Genomic DNA, 22,606 nt, shown 5'->3' with positions numbered 1-22,606 from the left:
CAGGTATTGGAACCAGGAAGCTTCCAGCAGCTTCTCACAGGAACCCTCCCTGTGCCCCCCCTGATTACAAAGCAAGACAGGTGTTAAGAGTTGGGCAGTAATTCAGGTGAAAGTGCTTCTACACTTAGGCTTTCTAGATGGTTCCTAAGTATGGTTTCATTCATTCAGCCTTAACTCAGGCCAGAGATGGTTAAAATAATTTATCAAGTATTTGTACATTGCAAACTTAGCAAAACAAGCACTACAAAGGCTGGTAACAAGTGATACCCTTCTGCTATAGTAATAATCTGTCCTAAGAAAAATACAGAGGAGTCAATTACAGATTTCTTCAGAGATGCATAGTACTTGAATTGCTGCCCTCTCCATTGATTTGGTATTAAGCACACAAATGAAAGGACCTTCTATGCTTTCAATATATGTTCAAATATCTCACAACCAACATTTTTTTAAGAACACCAGTACATCACTGCAAAACAAGTTCCCCTATTTACCCTATATCACCCCTATTCAAATATTTTATCAGAATACAGGCATATTTTGTATTTGCTGACTCCATTCTTGAGTCTGGGAAAAGTTAGTTAGCATCTTGCTTTCATTTCCACTGACAATTAACAAATACCAGTTTGGAGAAAGAAAAGCACTGTTTTTCTCATGAGGTTCATGTAAAAAAAAATCATAATCTGCTGGAGGAACAAATCCTGGCAGTTTATTAAACAAAACAATGTAATTGTCAACTGAACTACAACTGCTTTCCTTGTAGTACTTTTTCTCAGGGCTATGATCCATACTTTAAGTAAGATGAAACAGTTTTGCTAGGAAATTTTTGTGCCACATTCAATAAAGGAAATTCACAGAATTCACATGCCTGCCCAGCTATGGGTAATTACAAAAAGCTACCTAAGAACAAGGAATAGGGTGTTCAGTCACAAAACTCTACATCTATCATATTTATGAGGAATGTGTAAACCAAGAATATGTTGAAAAAATCTTCACCCTATAAAGCAAGAATTACTTTTATAGCCCAATAGGTTTGTGCTTTGTACAAATATCACCACAGATGAAAGGGTCCACATAGCTCAAGAACATGTCAAATGGCAAGATCAACACTATGTGCTTTAAAGGAAGATGCAGGACCCTATCCCCATAAACCAATTGTGAAGCAACCTACCCCAAAAGACAGAAAAAAACGCTCAAAAACATTTCAAAAGTAAGCATGAGCAATTCTGCTTCTACATGCTTATAAAAACTGACTCAGACAACAAGAACTACTGAGTGGATAGCCCTGTATGCTGCTGTTTGCATATTTGTAAGAAAAGGCTCTGAATTCATGCTAAACATCATATTTGGTTCTCATATTCAATGATACAGCACTTTCATGGACAATAAACCTCCATTGAATACATCTGAAGCTTCTTTAAGAGGTTTTTTCACATAACATTCATACCCTATAAACTAATTAGAGAGCTCATAAGCAATGAGAAATGTAGAACCTCTCTAGACTTCTAGATTTAGTCATCTTTTGCATCTTAATTAAAAGAAAAGTTGTCAGTTGTTTCTGACATATTTGAAGTCAGGTAGCAGTCACCTGTTTACCTTCACAGAGATCATGCAATCAAAGACTAAAAATTATTCTGCCAAGTTCTGTACCTTCACCTCTAGAAAATCAGCTGAATTTAACAGAAGAGGTCCTCTGATTTCAGTGGGCTTAGATCAGGCACATAATTGAATAACTTATGTGGGAAATGTATGGCCAAGTTGCTAAAATAGCAATAAGCAAGCTGCTTTAGAAATCAATTCTATATTAACAGCACAGTCACATGTAGGAAGTGCCTGGGTGCACTGTTTGCACATCCACAGTCTGAGACCAACATATTTGCATCCCTTCATACTATATATTGACTTTTTGACTGCTCTGATTTCTTTGGACTTGACTACATAACTCACTGTTTCTCTTTTTGCCTCTGCACAGAAATTTCTGGTACAAGTGTTTATGTGCATAAAATGAAAACAGCTATTCCACAAATGTTTACATGAGCAGCTTTGAAATTTACTTTTCACATAGGCTGACATCTTCACATTTGCTGACCATTTGCTTAGAAAAAGAGAAAAGAAATTACATGTGAGTACAGTGGCAGTGAATCCATGGAAGTGTGTACACATGTTCTGAGGCTCTGGACAGCTTCATGGAAACAATTCCTAAACCACAATGAGCCCTTCTGTAGCAAGTCCAGAAGCCTGGAAGAATTACCACTTTGCCAACTTAAATTTGCAGGCAGGGAGTTTAGGAGATATTGCAAATGTCAGGAGCTGCACATTATGCTGCACACAGTTGGCTTGCTTTGTGCTAACTCGTAGGAGAAATTTTAAGTAGTTGTCTTTACACGCAGAATCCCCCATAGTTTGGTAGAGATACCAGGCTCTGAGCAGTAACTACAACACCAGAGGTCAGTGCTACAGCACCTCCCCTATGTTCTCTCTTCTTTGAAGTCCTGTCAAGCAGCAGGGTCTTTCTCTGTGGAACATCTCCACCTGCAATTTTGCACAAGGCGAAGCCAATAATGGTGTCACAAAAAATTAAACACCCATTTATTGGTATTCACCTTTTTCTCACCAAACATTCCCTGGGATTCAATACTGATACAGTATCCTCTTTGCTTCCTATAAGGGAAGCATTTGTTTATCCAAAACTATCACATCTAAGCATTAAAGCATGAAAAGATTTACCAACTTAACCTCACTGTGTAAAGGACCCAGCATTGCAACAAATGTCAGACCATAACATGAGCATTCACTTCCTTCAACATGTCAGCAGTTTGGGGTGCATGGGTCTAATCCTATAGCTGGTTTCAGGCAATTTTGTGTCTTCCTATGCAGCTCTTCTGAAACCAGTAAAGATTCATATGCTATTCATATTCAAATATGCTCAACTGGGGCACAAATAGCAAGGGATTTTAGAATTAAGATAGAATGAATTCTTAAGCTAGAATTCTTAAATTAATGAGAGGATTAAGCTGAGTAAAGACTTAAATGAGTTGAGACAAACATTGTCAGTGAATGAAGAGTTTAGTCTGAATGACCATCTACAATTTCAGGATTATCATGAAGAAGAAGGAAATACCATTTCATTCAACAGAAATAAAAACCAGGCCAACCACGGTACCACTGGTAAATGTCTTTCAGTGATTCCCAAAATGTAGTTTCAAGTCCATGACATAGCTCCAGTCTCTAGTGCAAGAAGGAGCTGAAATATCTTGAGAAACACAAAACAAAACAGTGGACAAAGGTGTTGGCAAAAGACAATACAGTATCCAACAGGGCTGAAGCATCTGTGCCCAGCTGAACCCCCTGGCACACCTCTGAAGTGTGCCCAGTGCTCCAGGGCAGGGGAGAAGTCTCTACTTTACATGTTGGACTCCACATCAGATGGTTTAGCATCAAACTCCTGTGTTCTCAGCCTTAGGAGAGCACTCCTTCTGCATTGCAGTGATGCCATGCCCAGAGCTCTTTATAAAGCATCCATACTTTATAAAGTACCCAAGGCACTCAAACAGCAGCTGTATATATGGTAGGAGCTGGGTCTGAACCAGGACAACCCCATTGCACTTTGCTGACTTTGTGTGAAGCCACTCTGCTGTCCTGCATGTCACCAATAGCTCCAGAATAAGAGTGAGGAGATGCTGGTGTTCAGTCTGCATGGAGCCAGCTCAAGGCTACAGGGTTTGGAGCACGAGCTCTGCCCCACACACCTGAACACCCACACCTTGGAGACACAAACCCCTGGGGAATCAGTTGAATTTAAGCAGTGCTGTACCTGAAGTAAAAATGCCTGGAGCCTGGCAACCCACATGCAAAAAGAACTCCATCCTCAGCCACTTAAAGCAGGTAACTTGGTCTTCCATTGTTAGAAGAAGCAGCTGCATTTTACACTCTGAAGGAAACTGGCAGCAGTGACAACTCAGCTAGGGTTGCCCAAATATATAACGCAAGAGATGCTTGTAGGAGAGCCTTGTAATTGAGTACAATTATCATGTTTCAAACTGCCTTCTAAATTGAGTATGTAATTTAATTTCTACAGATTGCATACTGTATATACTGACAGCCCCTTTAGCATCTTTTAGCATCTACAATTTGCATTACACTTTTTATGATAAAGAAGCAATATAACTACCAGAGAACAGGGAACAGAGCTCAGGAGACCAGGACTGTATCTATTTATATCTTAGCAAATTTCCTGATACTTAGTCTATGCAAGCCATTTAGGTTTGATCCCATAAAAGTGACTACTAATTTTTAGAAGTACCTGGAAGTCTTTAGAAGTATTTTTGCAGACAAGTTGATGACGATTTTGCAGTCTGAGCAAATCTGATACAACACATCTAAAAATTGTTTAGATGAATTACACCCTTCTATTGATCATGCCAGATATAGGCAAGTAACTTCTGCCTTTAATTAAAAGAGAAAGAGCAAACCTCTAGAGATGTGTAATCGGATTGGGTTGAAATATAAAATTATGACTAATCTGAGACTGGAAAAAAGAAGCCTAAGTCCAAGATCTTTAACTTCATCTGCTTGTATAAAACCTTCTGAATTTCTGTATTACTGTCATGCAAATCTTCCTAGGGATGAATAACACAACTGGCTCCCTAGAAGGAACCAGTCAGAGAAAAAAGTCCAGGGGAATTTTATACCTGAAAGCCTTATGTCATGTTTTCTGGCAATGGAATAAATGTGTTGGAGTCAACAAAATACAGAATAATTTTCAGATAACGACCCTAGGCATTTCTTTTTCTTTTGGTTTGGATCTTTGTTCAGACTCAAATACTCACCACTTCCATAGAGAGTATGTTCTGAAATGCTTTGAGTGGATACAAAGCACCAGGTTATAATAATCCTTATTTTATAGATGGGGACACTAAGACACAGAGAAGAATGTATTGGTTCCAGCATTACTTATTATTAGAATGATGACAGGTTCCTTCACTTACTGAGTCCCACTGAGAAGCTTCCTTCCTGCCTCACCAGTAATATTTGTCTTTAGTTAAGTTTATTTGTGAATACCAAACAGCTGAGCTTCCCCTTGGCTCTTTGTGATCTGACACCAAATTAAAGGACCCAAATACTGCACAAAGACAAAACAGAAGAGGGAGGTGCCAGCAAGCTGACTGCTGCTTCATGATTTCAACAGAGGGGAACTATTTCCCTGAATGCAGTGTGGAAGTAAGGCAGGAACTGGTACCAGAGTTATTGGATGACTGGGGGAATCTTCCCATGAGAGAGCACAGGGAAGGAGAGGACCAGAAGTTGTCTCCCAAAGAGAAAGCAGAGTCTCTGGATGCAACTCAAGTCTGAAATCCCTTCACATTCCTGCTCCTCTGCAGGAATGACTTTTGGGATGACTTTTGGCACCTGTATTTACAGTGATGTACTGTCTCAAAGTCGTTGCAAATGTAATTTACACTCCCTTATATAGAAAGCAGTCTTAGCATAAATCAGGTTCCTTTGCACAAATCCCTAATTTAAAAAGAAAAAAACAAGTTCATTTCTTATTCTAGTGCAAGTTCTTTTATTCTTGGTGCTGTATAAAATATTGCTAGAGCCCTGATTAAAAATATCAGAAAGCTTACACAGTTTATTAGCTCCTCTTGTATTTTGTTCAGCATAATATACTAAGTTCCTGGTCTATTTTCTGTGAGCTCCATCTGCTAATATTTAATCTCAGTCTTTCCTCCACAACATTTTCTTCTCCTTTTTTGCATGTATTTCTCATCTACATTCATTCTTTTCTCAGTAACAACAATCTGCAGGCAACATAGTGATTCCAGTTGTCTTACTGCCTCTGATTTTTTTCTCTCTCTTTTACTCAGCACTGGGAATTACAAGAGTTTATTATGTTAGCACAATTGGACAAATAAGCTTTTACTTAAGACATACTAGGCAGATAAAATTTAAAGAAGCCGACAGACAAAATGCTGATACAAGTTGGTGATTTATCTCCTCCAGTTCCCTGGCTTACAGATTTAAAGAGGTCAGTTTATGCCATTTTATTGATGACTTCTATGTGTCCCATTTGGAAATGGGACCACTTCAATTCAGGAATGGATGTTGGCCATGTTCCAAGATCCAATCGAAGGCTTAAAATTCAGGTGTTGTGATCTCAGAGCTTCCCAAATGCAGAATCTTGTAGTATCTTTTAATTCACTTTTCCCTCTTTGTGGACAATATAAGGGAAGTAACTGAGTACCTCCAAAAATGGAATCTTTCCAAAAGGTTCTATGACTTATCTTCAGTGGTCACAAAGAAAAACAAAGAAGAAAAAAGGAAAAGGAAGCAAAAACCTGCCAGAATTACAGCTCAGAAACATCAGCTGTCTATGAACATTACCTTGCATGGCTGCCCAGTTACACAGCTGGTTTGACTGCTTACAGAAGTAGGCTTCTCTTTGTATTTTATGATCCCTTAAACTGATAAAGGGAGCAGAACTCTTGGATTGGTGATTCTCCTGAAAATCCTGGGAATCCCACATTTTAAATGGCAGTTCTGACAAGTGTTCCCAACAGTAAGATGCAGTGCTACCTCCTTCTTGGAAAGGAAACCCTCAAGGAAGCAGGACTCTTTACATACCCAGAAATGTATTTGGGCAAGAAAAACAAGCAATTAAATGGGCACAAAGAATGCAAGTTCGGAATCAGTTTTTCTGACACACAATAACCCAAAGGACTTGTGTTTACAACACTCAGCTCTGAGAGTGACAGCAGTGTAACCAGGATAGTAGAAACTACCAAAACCCTCCCAAGATCCCAGACAACTATTCTGATCAGAAGTCTACAAAGCTTTTCCTGGATACACTTACACTTACACTACCCAAGCTGGCAAGTAGAATGAAATCTGGCATCCCTGCCCAGGGTTCACTTACACCTGTGGATCCTCTGGCAAATTACAGTAGAGCAGGAATACAAGAAGTTTTGGCACATATTGTAAGCAAACATTGAATTAGACTTGCCTATTTAAATTTAATTAAAGATAATAGGGTCTTAGATGAGATAAGAAGTCTGCCTCTATGTTAAAATAGCTATATTGCTTTATAGTTAATAACACTGTTATATAGTAGTTTAACTCACCTCCTACTTTCTAAACAGAAACATTCTCAAATATATGCCACAAACACATGGTCACTATCCTTTTCACTTGTTATTAACCCTACAGTGCAACAGAAACAGATCAGATCTTTTATCAGACCTTTTTCTGATAAATCATCAGCATTTCTTACTAAGTATAAGAAACTATAGAAGCAGAACTACTACAGTTCTTAGTTGATTGTATCATGATGCTTTAGGAATCAAAATGGAATTGTGTACGACTCTCTCTTATCATCATGTGGATTGTTCTAATGGGCCTCAATTTTCCCAGCATGTTTCTACAGTTCAATAGTGTAGAGACATTTTTTAGTTCTCCCTATTTTAAGTTTACATAGGTCTGCCTACTTTGGAACTTTTCAACTCTCTCATTTATCTCTGACTTGATAAGACAAGTGCTTAAAATGATCATGAAGTACCATCTTTCTAGAAAGAGATTGTATGCAGACACCTGACACAGCTGGAATTCTGTTCCTCAGGATTTAGTCTCTACATGTCTGCAGTCATGCAGGGCAAAGCACTCAGTACTTCAGTTTATCTAAAATGTAATTCTCCTCAGGAAAAATGTAAAGGTCCTCCAGTGAAATGAGCTTTGACTTCTATGACTTGTTTTGTTTGTGCTAAGTCAAGTCAACAGAAATGAACTCTATTTTAACCCCAAAAAGTGCATAGCAAATAAAGGGGATTTAGCAAGGGGAGGAGACAAGGAAAGTTGTGACTATTAAAAAAAAAAAAAATTAGCCTGCCCTGTTAAGGAACAGATTTTCCCTTGCTATCAGTCTACTGTCTCAGTGAGCAACTCAGAGAACTATATCCCATTTAAATTTACCAACTGTTGTTGTTTCTATTTAAATGCTTTTCTCATTTGCAGCCACACAACAGCCTATTCAAAAAGTAATTGCAAGTAACTTTGGAACTGCTCAAGTTGCAGGAAGCCAGCTGTTAACTTAGCTAGAATCACAAAGTAATTTTGGTCGAAAGAGATCTCTGAAGGTCATCTAATATGACTCCTTACCCAAAAGCAAGGCTAATTTCAAAAGCACATCAGCCTGCTCAAGGCCTTTATTGGCCAAGTTTTGAAATCTCCAAGGACAGAGATTCTGCAGCCTCTCTGGGCATCTGTTTACTGTTCGAGCAAGAATCAACAAATGACAGTTACAAAATCCCACAACACTTCCAGTGGAGCAGAGTGCTATCACTATGGCACTATGGTGCTAAACAGACACTGTTTAGTGGCCAGTGAGAGCATAAAGGAGAGGTGGGAAGAAGCAGAGGCTTCAAGCACAAACCAGACTGCAGTCATTGCTAGCAATGGCAGTGGGGCAGCTGCTGCTGCAGTGCACCTCCCATTTCTGCTGCCCACAGGATGAAATATGTAAAAAGCTCTTTCCCCCAGTGACTTCACTTTGTTTCTGTGTATCTGGTGTGTAGGCGAGGAGTTCTGCACCTGCACGAAAGCCGTGGAATCCATGACCTTGGCTTGCCTCGCTGGCAACTCTCCCTTTGCCTCTTGGTGGTGGTTTTCATTCTTTTCTTTAGTCTGTGGAAAGGCGTGAAGACTTCAGGAAAGGTAGAGCTAATATTGTCCTTCTGTCTCAACTACACTCCTTGTTTCCCTTAACAAGTCTCCTACTTTTAGGAAGCAAGCAACTAAATCACTGCTTCTGAGGGATCCTTGGGAACCAAACCATGTGAGAGGCCTTGGTTTATGTACAGTGGAAATACACAATCCAGATTTAGCCTTTATTTTATTTGTTTTGATTGTGAGAAATCTAACTGGAAATTTACTTGCATATTATTTTCAATTCAACATTAGTCTCATCCAGAAAATGTTTTGAAGGACTTCAAATTGTCTCAAATATGCCTCCTGTTCTTAACCAAATGTTCTAATGCTTTCATGTTATTATATAAAATGCCACGATGAAAGTGATATGAAGTTCCTCTCTGACATCCCTCAGAAAACATTTCAACAGAAATTCCAGGGTAGGATACATCTGACAGCTTTTTGTACATTTTCATGTACAAAAATATCTCCTACTGGTATCTGTAAACATACAAACATGAAGGCTCATGTTTCATCATGACATGATACATGCAAACAGAATTTTCCTCCAAAATATCCTATAAAGAGCTCTTCCATTGAATGGAATGGACAAAACCAAGAACGTGAGAGCTGTACTTTTCACACATTCTTGAAGCTTCTCTAACAGCTGATTAATCTTTGGGATCTCTGTTGTCTGCAGGTTGTTTGGATAACAGCCACTTTGCCTTATGTTGTGTTATTTGTCTTGTTAATACATGGAATAACCCTGCCTGGTGCATACAATGGAATAAATGCATACCTGCACATAGATTTCAGAAGACTGAAAGAAGCCACAGTAAGTGTACTTTTCTGTCTCATTCCCTTGTTATTATTAAACCTGTTGCCCCTCTTATTAAAACTGAGAATATTAGATCTAATTTCTGAAATTATATGGCCCTGCTTCTGCTTTGGCATCAGCTCTAGTCCACTGTCCCTCAGAGTTCAAATTCCTAACACTGTCCCTAACAGGAATATCTCAGCCTGAACCCACAACTGTTCTAATAAAAAAGCCAAAAACCACAAAACCTATATGAAGGCAGTTTCAGTCATGTCAGCCCCTTAAAGCTTTGTGGACCTGGCCAACTCCAGCATCCTTTTTCTGTGAAAACGGAGTCATGCAAAAATTTGGTCTTCAAAAAGCTAAGGATTCCCTCAAAATTAAAACTTTGATTATTTTTTTTAATCACTGGGTTAAATGCAAACCCGGTAAACAAAAACCCTGCCCCATGAAAACCCCACTAAGCATACCAAGTCAGGTTGAACTCACCTTATCATGATCCCTCAGACAAAAGACATTCTCAACAGTATGGTGTTACCTTACTATTTAAAGTAATGTACTTCATCATGTAACATTACCAAACATTCTTACCAAACATATCCAGACCAACTCAATTTGTGGAGCACCTTATCTCATTCACTGTAAAGTAAGATCTAAGAGTATAGTACCTAATCATTAAATCACCAAAATTTCAGCTCTATCAAGAACAATGAACTGGTGAGTACAGATAGATCTTACTAATGTGCTATTCTAAAAATATCACAAATCATTTGTAAGTCAGCAGTAGCACTGTGCATGGATCCCCAAGCCATTTAAACGTTTACAAAAGTAAGAAGGACATAGTTCTCCATTTCAAAAATATGCAGCTTTCAGAGGGGTCTCTGCATAGTTGCACTACACAATTTCTATGCATTTTATTTCAACCTTCCCTGAATAAGAACCTGAGTGCTAGAATTCTTTAGGGGTTGTAATACTAAAATTGGAAAATAGCATTTCTTCAACAACAGAGGTTATCTCCATAGCCCAGGCCCCATCTCATTCCAATGTGGAACAGTTATACTGAGCTTCAAACGTGGGACTTTCATCCACCATTGTCACCAATGCAGCAGCTGCCTCAGTAGTTCATGCTTATGCATGCAAGTAATTAACTCTCAAGGGTCAACAAAATTAAGTTTCTCTACAAATCCAGACTTCGATAAATGGTATGCAGTCTTCATCAGGCCATAGCTGAAAGAACTGTGTTAAGAAAAAAAAGAAATCACTAAGATAGGTGTTTTTTTATGTCACCTTAGGAAGGGGTAAGGCACTCTTTCCATTGGGTTAAATATGAAAGGTTGGCACTAAAATAGCAGTGCAGATAGAGGTAATAAACTGGTTAGATCTGTTAGTAAGCTGCTGCTGAACAGATACATTTGCTCTGTTTTATGGAGATGGATGAAGATGAAATCCAGTGCATTTTAGAGTCTTGAGCACTTGCCAGATTTTATCAGACAGCTAAGATGTAATTTTGAGAAATGTTACTAATCATTCCATTGACTTAATCACCCTTGTCAGTGATGCTTGGATGCTTGTTTAAACATATATCTGTGTAACAAGTGAAACAATCATTAACCAGGGTAGACTAATTTCAGGCTCTTCATTCAGGAGACCAGCCCAGTGACATTGTTCCTGAGCCTTGTGTGCACATGTTGAGTGGATGTAGAGCTGAGGGGTCACTTTAGAAAACATTACAGCATTAAAAACATGTTTTCCCTAGTGGACAATTCTTAAAATGACCAAGCTGCATCCAAACTGAACTTTAATTACTATCACAGGAATAAGTACATCTCCAACTAAGTGGAAAAGGTGACAGATGACCTGCATGGTTCTGTTCACAGCAAGCCAGTCATGCTTCAGCTTCTGAAACAAGGACTCCTCTTATAAAGTGTACTAACAGACCCATGAAGAAAGCTCTCTTATGGGAAAGTGTCCTGTTACTCTTGACCTATTATTTTTAGTTTTCTGGTTGTACATTCCAAATAACTTGGAACAAGAACCATCATAAGTGTATTTCTGTCACCCAGGAGAAAAAGAATGTAATAATTTCAGTGCACAGTAAAAGCTCTGATGTACAGATCCAAGTGGCACACCCCACCGTGGTATCAGTGTCCCTGTAATGAAAATTTGCCCACATCTTTGGCCCTTACCACTTTGGTTTGAGCCATCCCAGCCCATGTGCTCCCTGTAGCATCTCAGGGGGGCTGAGAAGCACTGACACTCCCATGAGCCTGACTGCTGGTCAGTTTTCCTAAGCCAGTTGTCTTGTAGACTCTTGCATTTCCCTGATACATCTTTCAGAATGAACTGACACTGACAATGTTGGTATCATTGTGCAGGTGTGGATTGATGCAGCTACTCAGATATTTTACTCCTTAGGAGCCGGGTTTGGCGTTTTAATTGCATTTGCCAGTTACAATAAGTTTGACAACAACTGTTACAGGTAAAACCAGCCTATTTTTTCATTACTGTTTCAGAATGATACTGTTTTGCTGTTAACTTAAATAAGTACTAAGCTAACTATTTTTAGTCTTTTTTTTAAATAATGTTCAGTCTCATGTGGACATGGCAACCAACCCAAATCATGAAACACTGTCTTCCTTACTAAAATTTTAGCAACAGGCAACTGCCAAGATATCTGCTGTACATCAAAACCAAATGGGATTAGGTTTGGACTTTATAGACAGCTGTGTAAACTGTGCTTGTGTTTGCCTTTCAAAAGTACCATTAAGAGCAACAGTGAACACAGGACAAAAACTTATTGGTCCAGGAACTAAAATCGGAAGGGTTTCGGTTTCCAGAAGTGTTTCTGTGCTTTGGGATTGTATTTCTGATATTTTATGTTGATCTCCAGTTTAGGAATGTACTTTAAATCAAGTCAGTTTGTGTTTTGCTGAATCACCACCAGGGATATGTAACCAGAACTGCTCTGCACCATCTAAAAACTTCCAACATTTACAAGTTTTGTTAACATTCCATTTTGGAATGAAAACCACAATGCTTTAAAATTTCCCATGAAATATATATTCAGAAAGTACATGCATTATAAATACTGTGAACTGAAGGATGGCAATAAAATGTTACAGTGAAAGGTACATAAAAATGTACCTTGGAACTGCCTTAAACAGGTTAAAAGCAGAAACTGTGGAATAGTTCTGGTAGCTTCAGAGAGCTTTGTAAGTTAGATTGCCAGCTGACTATTTGCAGCAGGTAATATTACCAGGTTTGAGAACATCTCAGCTAGAATGCTAGCCATAGCAGCCTTCAGAAACAACATTTATTGTCCTCTGCAAATCATTTTGCATTAATCTCATAGCAGCTCCCTATGTAACTGTTTTTCTTCTGTCTTCCAATTTTACTATGAAATGGAAAATATCCACTTGAAACAAAGAAAACACCACAGACTACGTGTGAAATCACATTGTTCAGTTCAATGTTGCTTCATTAGTCTTACCTTCCCGTGCAGTTTCATGAAATACTGTGTTTTAAATCTAATTATAAAAGCAAGCTTCAATTCAGTAGCATTTACAACATTTAGCAATATCTTTCTTTTGGCCAAATAACTCCATAATATGCTGACATGTTTTGTTCAAAAGGCTTGCTTGAAATAGAACAAATAGAAAATACTACTGTTTCCAAATGAAGGCCATGACTCAGCACTGTAGTGTCCCTTCTTCACCTCAACTTCTTTGAGAGGAGTAGTGCCAATAATGTATGGTAGGGTAATAATACTGAAAATCAGAGCCAGAATATAAGAAGATCTATACTTAAATTATGATCTGGTTTTAGACAAAAAATTCTGTGAGCTAACTCAGCTCAGTTTATAAGGAGATAAAAGTTAATCCAGTTACTAAGTGGGGAAAAAAATATCTGTGTAAGAATGCTTTTAAATTGTGGGAAACAAGAACTCCTGTTGCCATCTTTAACAGTTACAAATACTTAGAAAATTTATTTTTAAAAAGTGAAAACAATTTGAGTTTATGGGTCCAATCAGTTACCCCTTCATAGTCCAGTCTTTCCCCAGGGAAAACCCTTTTTGCAGGACTTAGATCCTTCAGTGCTATGAAAATAATGTAAGGAAGAGGATAAAGTTTGGTGCATGGCACCTGTGCTTTTGCATAGTATAACTGATAAGAGGAAAATACATTTAGTTTCTGCTTATCAAACATCACTTATGTTCACAGAGCCATGTCCTCTGTTCTAAATGTCATTTACAGGAGCAGATTACACACCAGATGCTGTGCATTAGGTAGACTTCTAAAGACTTCTACTTACCTACAAGCTAGGTTTCATAACAGAGGTTATTAATACCCAGGAAAACTCATATATCTATCATAATACTACAGCAGATTGACTAAACCCCACAGTTTTTATAATCATTACTATATGATGTACAATGTGCAATATTTAACCTTTAAACTAAGTTCACTCTAGTAACAATCTGAAGAACAAGATTTTTTTTCCAGAAATGCTCAGCTGGCTTCATATCTGAAGGAACCTCATTACAGCTTAAGGATGGTTACCCACTGCCAGCTGAATGGCAGTGCAGTTTGCTAAAAATGCACGCCTAGAGTTGCCTGAAAATAGTCCTGAGTACCTGTTCATGTGAATTGGTGAACAAAAAGGCTCTGTCACTTCAGGCTACTCTCTTGCTGTGTTATGGCTACCACCTGGGATGATGATATTATTCTTTAATATCACAATATTTAAAATAGCTTTGCTGATTTTTTTTTTCAACAGAACTTGAGTTTAAATCAAAATATTAAGCAGAAGTATGTCATTTTCTGGCATAGTATGCTGACATAAGCTTTTTTTGATCAGAATACTTGCATAGTTAGCACTTGCACAAGTATTGTTGTATTGCTGTAAGATAAACCCCATCTAATTCTGGGTTTATTTCTACTGGACTGTTCTTCTCTCCATCATTAGGGATGCTTTGCTGACGAGTACCATTAACTGTGTCACAAGCTTCATCTCAGGATTTGCAATTTTCTCCATCTTGGGCTACATGGCTCATGAGCACAAAGTTAAAATCGAGGATGTAGCCACTGAAGGTAGGAAGTGAATTTTATACTGGTTTTACCACTTCAGGTCCACCATTTCTTTGCAAATGTGTTCCTATTTGTTTCAAGTGAGTGTGTGAAAATCTCATGGAAGTGACCTGAATTCACTTGCTTGGAACTGAAACTGTGTGTAAAAGCCTGGTTGAAATGTGAACTCTAAATGGTATTGATTCAACTCACCTCTACTGAACTGAGCTTCCCCAGCATCCTCCTCTCTCAAGTTCCACTTGTGCAACAAACAAGCATTTACCCCAGCACAGAACCCTGTCAAAGTTTTACTGTTTGATGACAGAGGGCACTGGTTTGGATGGATCTGGTAAGATCTACAGTGGAGCCCTTCCACTGGCACCAGGTTACTCATTATTTGAGTTCTGTATCTCTCATGACATCCCAGAGTTTGCCTGCCAGACAGCAGTGTACATACAAAGGGTTCTTTCTCTAGTATGCAGCTGAAAGATAGGTGGTAGTGTTAGTAATGTTGTGAATCCCCATAAAAGATTATTAGAAGTGGAAAAGAATGGGACAGTTTGGGGGGTTTTTATTAAAAACTGTCATGAGTATATTATTAAAGAATTTAAACTATACTTTTGGTATAATGCAAATTTTCATTTAACAGCTACTCAGAGTGGGATGTGGACTGATGTAAAAGTCAAGTTAGTCATAATTTAGCTTATTAAAATGAATAGGTTTGTGAAGCTAAGTACAATCATTTAGTAATTTTTTTTTCTTTTTTTCTACTGCAGGGGCTGGTTTAGTTTTCATCCTGTATCCTGAAGCAATCTCAACTCTTTCAGGATCTACATTTTGGGCTGTGGTATTTTTTATCATGCTCCTTACTCTTGGCATTGACAGTTCTGTGAGTACTTTTTCCTTCTAGCCTTGAAATTTTTCCTTTACTGTTATATTCTGTAACTGGAGAGGTAACAACATTAAACAGAGGCTTTATTAAATTTCAAATAAACATTCTTTACATTCCCTGAATGAGTTTTCAGAGTCACAGCCAACATACCTGGCAGTATCACTTAAAGATTCACAATATTTAAGAGGCTTAGAAAGAGATCAACTCTTTTACAAGCAGTCAAATATAATTACTCACTGCTGGTGTTTTATGACCTTACACAGAGGCTGTTCATCAACAATTATTACTTTTTAAAGGTATGACCCAACATCGATGTTATGAACTATTACTACTCCAAACCTGCAATAAGGTTTTGGAATGATACTTGCAAAACACAAACGACAGTAAAACATGAAATAGAGTGGTTTCTAGAAGAGATTTTTGTAGGTGCTGAAATTCATTAATCTGCCCAAGACAATTTCTAAAGTTGTCTCATTTGTTCTAGAAGCAATGATACAGAAGTTCCTCTAAAATTAGTCATAAGATAAAAATCACACCGGATTACTTAAGATAGTGGTTTCAACTTACTAGTTTCTTACAGTGAAATGTCTACTCTAACAACTGGATTTGCTCTTTCCTTAATGGGATGACTTTTACCCTACCATGATATTCAGCATCACAGATACTTCAAGCCTAGAAAATATCTTAAGTCCCCTGATAGTTATACTGCTTTGTTCTTGCCAAAGAGGCCTTATGACATCCTGTTATATGTATATATTAAAAGCTGATTTTAGCTCAGTGAAAGGGCATGAATGACCAGTAGGAACAGGGAAGAGTGAAGAAGAAAATAAATGCTAAGAATTGTTCAGATCCAAAACAGTTAACTTTGCAACACAGCAGTAAATTTTAGGCCATGTCAAGAAACATTTGAATGATGAAGGCAGGTGGAGATAGCTCTTTCTTGTGAAGATAATTAAAAAGCTATGAACTAATTAACTGTGGCCTAGTTTAGCTCTTTCTTTCTAAAAGGGGAGGAATTTGCCTGTTCATGTTTTGTTCAGGATTTTTCATCATTTACCTATGAAACTCATGCCAGGCAGTATTTTTATGGTGGTGTTCTCAGCTCTTCCGCCACATTCAACTGATCAAGTCCCTGAGGGGAGGATTGAAATTTAAAAAGCTAAAAATCAAATAACCCCAAAGCTAAGGTGGAAGAAATATATACGAATACTCTTATTCATGCATACAAGCCTGCACTGGGATAGGAAGAAATAATACAATAAGGGATCTGTCAAAATGTACGAGCAAACAGAAATCTGGCCATGCAAGGTTAAGCAAGCAATAATGAAAAGGACAGAAAATGAAACAAATGTTTGCAAACAGGTTTTGGAGTAAGTATCTATCTTGGCAGAGGGGATTAACATGGGAAATAAATCATGATACATTAAGAAGTGGTCTTTAACCCAAATAATCTGCACTGTCAGTTTCCATTTTCAGCTTCTCGAAGACCATTTAAATGCCAGCACGGTAAAAACTTCTGGGAAGTTTATTGCAAAAAAAATTGCTAATGTTCAGCATTAGCTTCTAGCAAACAAAGTTAAATTCTTCCACGTCATCAAACTTCCTATGTAGCAATTATTCCAGATCTGTAAAGATTTTTCTCAAAATGGATTTGGTGAATCAATGGCTAAATGGCTTTGTTCAGTACATTTCCCCTAGGTGCTTGGTGTGCCTATCTCAGTATTAGAGTTTGGTTACTTAAGTATATTAAAATGCTCATTATTTGTCCCCACAGTGAGTCACCAAAGGCTTTGCAGAGGATATGGCAACTGAGCCAACATCCATTGCAATTGATTTCCAGTTCCCCTTCCCAATGGTTTACAGCTGAAATGACAGAAATCATACAGTGGTTGGAAAATACTTATCCCAGCTGCTTTATATTCTTTGATCTGTATTTGCAACACTCAGCAGCATTTAACCAGAGCTCTTGCCTCCCTTTCCTCAGATGGGTGGAATGGAGGCTGTCATCACTGGCTTGGCAGATGATTTCCAAATTCTGAAGACACACAGAAAGCTCTTCACCTTTGGTGTTTCTTTTGGCACTTTCTTACTTGCCCTTTTTTGCATCACCAATGTAAGTACAACAGAAGTTTCCATCAATAAGCTGCCTTAAATATGCAGTTTTTCTCATCAGAAATATCAACAGGCTCAGGTGACTGTTTTTGTTATAAGTTTTAAGTCTTCAAGAATTTTATGGTCAGAACATAACTTTCAGTCATATCTATACGGAGCTTCTCTGCTTTTTGCACAAGGTATCAATCAAACCTATACTCACATCTTTGTTCCAAAGAGCTGTCTGTGCAACTGTTGGGTTTGTTTGGGTTTGTGGATTTTTATATCATATTAAACAGAACTGTGTTGAGTGCTTCTTCCTGCACGAGGAATTAAGAATTTCAAGCAACCGGACCCTTACTCATCTTGCTATTCTTTTCTTGAAGCAAATAAGAAGCATTTACTTCTTGTAAAAGCTTAGAATAATTATCTCCCTTCCCCTACGTGTTTCTTAATGTTCTTTAATGTACCTAGATCTTGCCTCTCACTCTCAACACCATTACAAGTACACAAGTAACTTAACCTGAACATCTACTAACCTGTCCTTATCACTACCATCATCCTGCATGATTTGCCTCAGAAGGCATTTGACAGCTAATTAATGACAGGATGACAATTAGAGTGTTACAGAAGGGAGAGAAGTCTTCTTTTTTAACAGAAAAGCAAAAAGCCCTGCAAGTAAAGATACCAAAAGTGTCAGAAAGCAACTGAAACTTGAGGTAGCCAACATGAAAGTAGATGTACTGAACATCTCTCCTTTCCCTATAATGCTTTTCAGATTCATTACTAAGATTACTGAAATGACATAAGTTTCTCATAACAAGGCTCTTTTTTTACTAAAGGAACACCCAAATATTTTTACTCTAGCTTTCTCAACTGGAAAACACTTGAGAGACTAAAAATTATTTTAAAAAACTAAACCTTAATATCACACTAAATCCATTGTTACCTAAAGAACTGAACATGCTCCTTCCTATGCAAAGTTTTAACTGGAATACAATTTCCTGAAGTGCAAGACCAGAAGAATCTCAGTGGTTAAGAGCCTGAACAGGTGTCAATGGCTGCAATTACACTTAAGTGAGCTCAAGATGTTCAAGTTAACCACCTGGTCCTAGCTTTTAAGCAATAGCCTCTATTTAGACTTCAGCAGCTAGAATGTACAAAACTGCCCAGACTTTCATAACGTATTGGTTCTCGTAACTGAAGAAGATAATTTCTAATGTGTACAAATTACAAAGAAAAATTTAATATGATGGTCTCAGAAAGAATTATCTGGTTTTGTCCTCAGAAATTTTAAGGCCTTGTTTTCAAAACATGGTTCTTACAAAACCATATTTGTCTTCACTTTACTAAGTCTGATGGCAAAGGCATTCATTTAGAGCAGGTGTAGGGCAAAAACAAGAGGTCAAACTCAAATGTCATTCAATAAGCAACATTTTCTATCTAACACAACAACCAAAGTTCATTCAGTTTCTGGACAAGCCCTCACTGAATTAAAAATCCAGACAAAGTCTAAGCACTGGTCTCTGTTTCTGTAAACAGACACAGCTTAGAAAATCATCTTTTTAAAGGATAAAGAAAACTGATTGATTGCACGGATTAAAATCACATAGAGATCTAAATAGTAAAAGTGGTGTTTATACCACTGGTAAAAACACAGAAAAAAATCCTTTCTTAATTAAGATTACATTACATTTAGCTGTAAAAATAGATTTTACTGTAAATCTACTGCAACTTCAAAGATTTCAGTTGTTTCCGTGTGACAAAGAACATCTTGAAATGCTTTAATGAGGTTCATTTTGAAACAAGTAAACATATCATGGCCTCCCATTCTTCATTTGCCCAAATGATTAAACGTAATTTATACAAATTCATGCTACATTCTAAAATGAGGCACAAAGTAGTCACAATGTAGCTAAAAAATAAAATACCAGTGAACTAAGACTGGTTCCAGTTCTCAGTCACAAACCACTGATGACCAGAAATGTGCTGCTGTGAAGGAAAATCATCTGGTTTGCTGAATCAACTGAGCAAAGGCTCAGAAATACCACAGCAAAGAAACTAAACAAGGAAAAGCTGCTTCCATGCTGGACTGGTAACAGAGACAACGTGTAACTGCTCCCTTTGCAAGAGCAGTGGAAAAAGGAGATGCAGGCACTCTGGGAAAAGGAAACATCCATCTAAGACTGTAAAGTCACTGGACTACTGAATAATTTGACTTAAGAAGAAACTGGGTGAGAGTGGCTTGTGGAGACTTCTGTAGCATTTCATTCCTGCTAATAATTTTGGAAGATCTTTATTAAATGCTGTAGACAGACCCTCTCCCACAAGCTGCTGAGCAGTCCCCCACCCAGTGCCTTCAACTTCCACTGAAAACTTTTCTTTCTACACTACTGAGTGCCAACAGTACAGGTAGGCAAGTGAAGATGTTGCTTCTGTTTCCCAGTTCAGAGCCAACACAGGTGAAAGGATTCTTTAGAGCAGTTGGAAGTCTGATTCCACTGCTTTATATGCAACTACAAACCTGTTTGCAGCATCACTTCCATATTAAAACACGTAAGATAATGTTTTATGTAAAGCAGATTTCTGTGAACTAGATACTAAATTACTGAGATAGTTCTATTTTAACTCCTAGGGTGGAATTTATGTGCTCACACTTCTGGACACATTTGCAGCTGGGACTTCAATATTGTTTGCTGTTCTAATGGAGGCAATTGGAGTTTCCTGGTTTTATGGTAAGCACATCATTTTCCATCTGCAAAATCTTTTCTAAAATTCCAAGCACTTGCTACAGGCTTTCCAGTTGTTTTAAGGAAAAACAGCATAGCCTTGTACAGATGAAATCATGACAAATCAGGTTTCATACAGTGATTTTCATATGATCTATGAATAGTGACAGGAATGCAGACATTCAGTGGGCCAAACTTTGAAACCCAGGACAAAGGCAAAGAAAAGAAAACTGCCTTGTGAAAGAGATTGCAGCAGGATGGAAATGTTGCTACTTTTGCCTGTATTTTGCAGCTGTGAACACAGTAGATGACTTGCAGACACTGGTTTTAGTACAATAGCCTAAGTACAGATTCACTTGTTCCTCTCTTCCATGTTTTTCCCAGAACCAACCTCAAGGTCTCCCCATGCAATACAGACAGAGGTATCTTATCTTCAGAGAGTTACATTAGTCCCTTTTGTTTGAGATAACATTCCACTTTATTGTAAAAAACTAGTGGATTAAAGATTATCCTATTTCATAGCATGGTATAGAATACCCAACATCCTAGATATGAGAAATAATACTATTTCTGTATTTGATATTAGTATTTTATACTGATTTATGCTGCTCTTTCTATCAGTTAAAAACTGTTGATAAGTGACTGAGGTGAAAGAATGGCATTTATGCATAAAGCAATTCAACCTACTAAAGAAAATGTTTTAGCTGTAATCTACTAAATCTGTCCCCTGCCATCAGCATGGAACCAGCAGCTCGTATGCTGTTCTCTCTCAAATCAGTGAGGGCACTAAATGAGTGAAGACACAACTGTCTTTAATCCCTGAGAAAGAGCTGAGCGCAGGACAGGCACCATAGCTTAGTCTGGAAGCAGAGGCATAAAAAAATTCTTCAGTAAGGACAAGTTATTATCTGCTGCTATTAAAACAGGATTTACAGCACTTAACAATAAGGAGGCTTTGTATATGGCTCACAGACTAAGCCAATGTTAGCTTCATTTGTTTTTGCACCTTCTGTCCTTCATCATCCTTCCCTTTCTTCCTCCTCCCTCCCCATAACAGGAAAAATATCTATTCATTTGTCTTAAGCAGCTGACAGATGCTTTTACTGACACAGCATGACCTATTGCTTTCTAAAGAACTTATTACAGCCCCGGGTGCTATTTAAACTGATTAAATCTGGCATGGTCTTGTCTACCTCTTTTTTCTGATAAACCCCAGTTGCCTTAATGACCCAGCCGAATATTAAGCCAGCCTGAAGGCAAGCATTGGCATTTTGGCACAGACCAAAAAGGGGGAAATTTAGTTCAAATTACACCTATGATCAGCTCCTGAAGTTTCTTCTTGCAAAGGCCACCTGTACTTGTAAGACAAGAGAGAGCTAGGTTTTTTACTATACAGATGTATTTGAGTTATGACTGATAGTTTGTTACTATTTTCCATTTGTGGAGCCCTAATACCATCCTCTGATGCATATCCTAAGAACAGGCTCTTCACTCCATGACACAAAACAGGTCTTTGCTTTCACTTATAGGAAAATCTTTACACAGTCTGAATTTAAACTGAACATCTCCCTGAATGACTAGAATAAACTCAAGATGAGCTCTTCACTTGTAATCTCTTAAATCATTCCCAAAAAAAGGTCCCCCAGACTGACATTTCAGACCAAAGAGTGCATTTAATCGAAGAAATAAAATAAAATCTAAGGTTGACATTTTGGTTTTGAAAAAGGAAAAAAAAAAAGTAACCAAGTACTGACTGCTGGTATTCATCTTTGCTCATAGATGCTTTTGTATGCATCTGTGCCCTGTGCAAGAGACAAAATATGAATGCTCACATTTTCATAGAATGAAAATAAAAATGTGGCAAACCAGCTTGGAGAGTTTACCGCACTGCCAGAACTGCCATGGTGGGGAAATGTTTCATACTCTTATGTTTGCTTTCACGCTAGCACAGCTGACCCTTCTTTGGGAATAGTCCTGGTATGGCTTACACCCTTATTGTCACCAGATGACAGTCACCAGTAATGAGTAACATTGCTCTAGAGTTAGAAAGGGAACTCAGGAATGAAAAGGGACTGTGCCCTGCAGGATTCGCAAAGCAGCACCACCCAATAGCTTTTATATTCTTTTTATCCCTTCTTTCTCAAACTCCCAATGCAAATGATCACTGAAATGCATGCAAAAAAAATCTTTTCTCATCTTCTCCTGGACTTGTATGACTGGAGATCTGCATTTGATAGACACATCCTCATTAGTGAAGAATCAGGAGCACAGAAGAGTAGTGAATGGATGACAGGATGGCAGAATGCTTGTAGGTCAGGGCAGAGGCCAGCAAGGG

The 22,606-nt window shown here is 38.0% G+C and overlaps 1 protein-coding gene across 1 annotated transcript in view; it reads left to right on the top strand.

Annotated features, from left to right (window-relative positions):
• SLC6A2 (solute carrier family 6 member 2) overlaps positions 1 to 22,606 on the top strand; it is a 63,540-nt gene that overhangs the window by 29,718 nt on the left and 11,216 nt on the right. Inside the window, exons 5-11 of the mRNA XM_030457707.1 lie at positions 8,565 to 8,703; positions 9,377 to 9,511; positions 11,869 to 11,972; positions 14,459 to 14,583; positions 15,336 to 15,448; positions 17,436 to 17,564; positions 20,178 to 20,277. Coding sequence (XP_030313567.1) covers positions 8,565 to 8,703; positions 9,377 to 9,511; positions 11,869 to 11,972; positions 14,459 to 14,583; positions 15,336 to 15,448; positions 17,436 to 17,564; positions 20,178 to 20,277 — 845 coding nt within the window. The remainder of the gene's footprint in view (positions 1 to 8,564; positions 8,704 to 9,376; positions 9,512 to 11,868; positions 11,973 to 14,458; positions 14,584 to 15,335; positions 15,449 to 17,435; positions 17,565 to 20,177; positions 20,278 to 22,606) is intronic.

Source organism: Calypte anna, chromosome 11 (assembly GCF_003957555.1).
Source record: "Calypte anna isolate BGI_N300 chromosome 11, bCalAnn1_v1.p, whole genome shotgun sequence".
NCBI lineage: Eukaryota > Metazoa > Chordata > Aves > Apodiformes > Trochilidae > Calypte > Calypte anna.
Note: the sequence above shows the minus strand (reverse complement) of the source record. Positions and strands in the feature narration are given on the sequence as shown.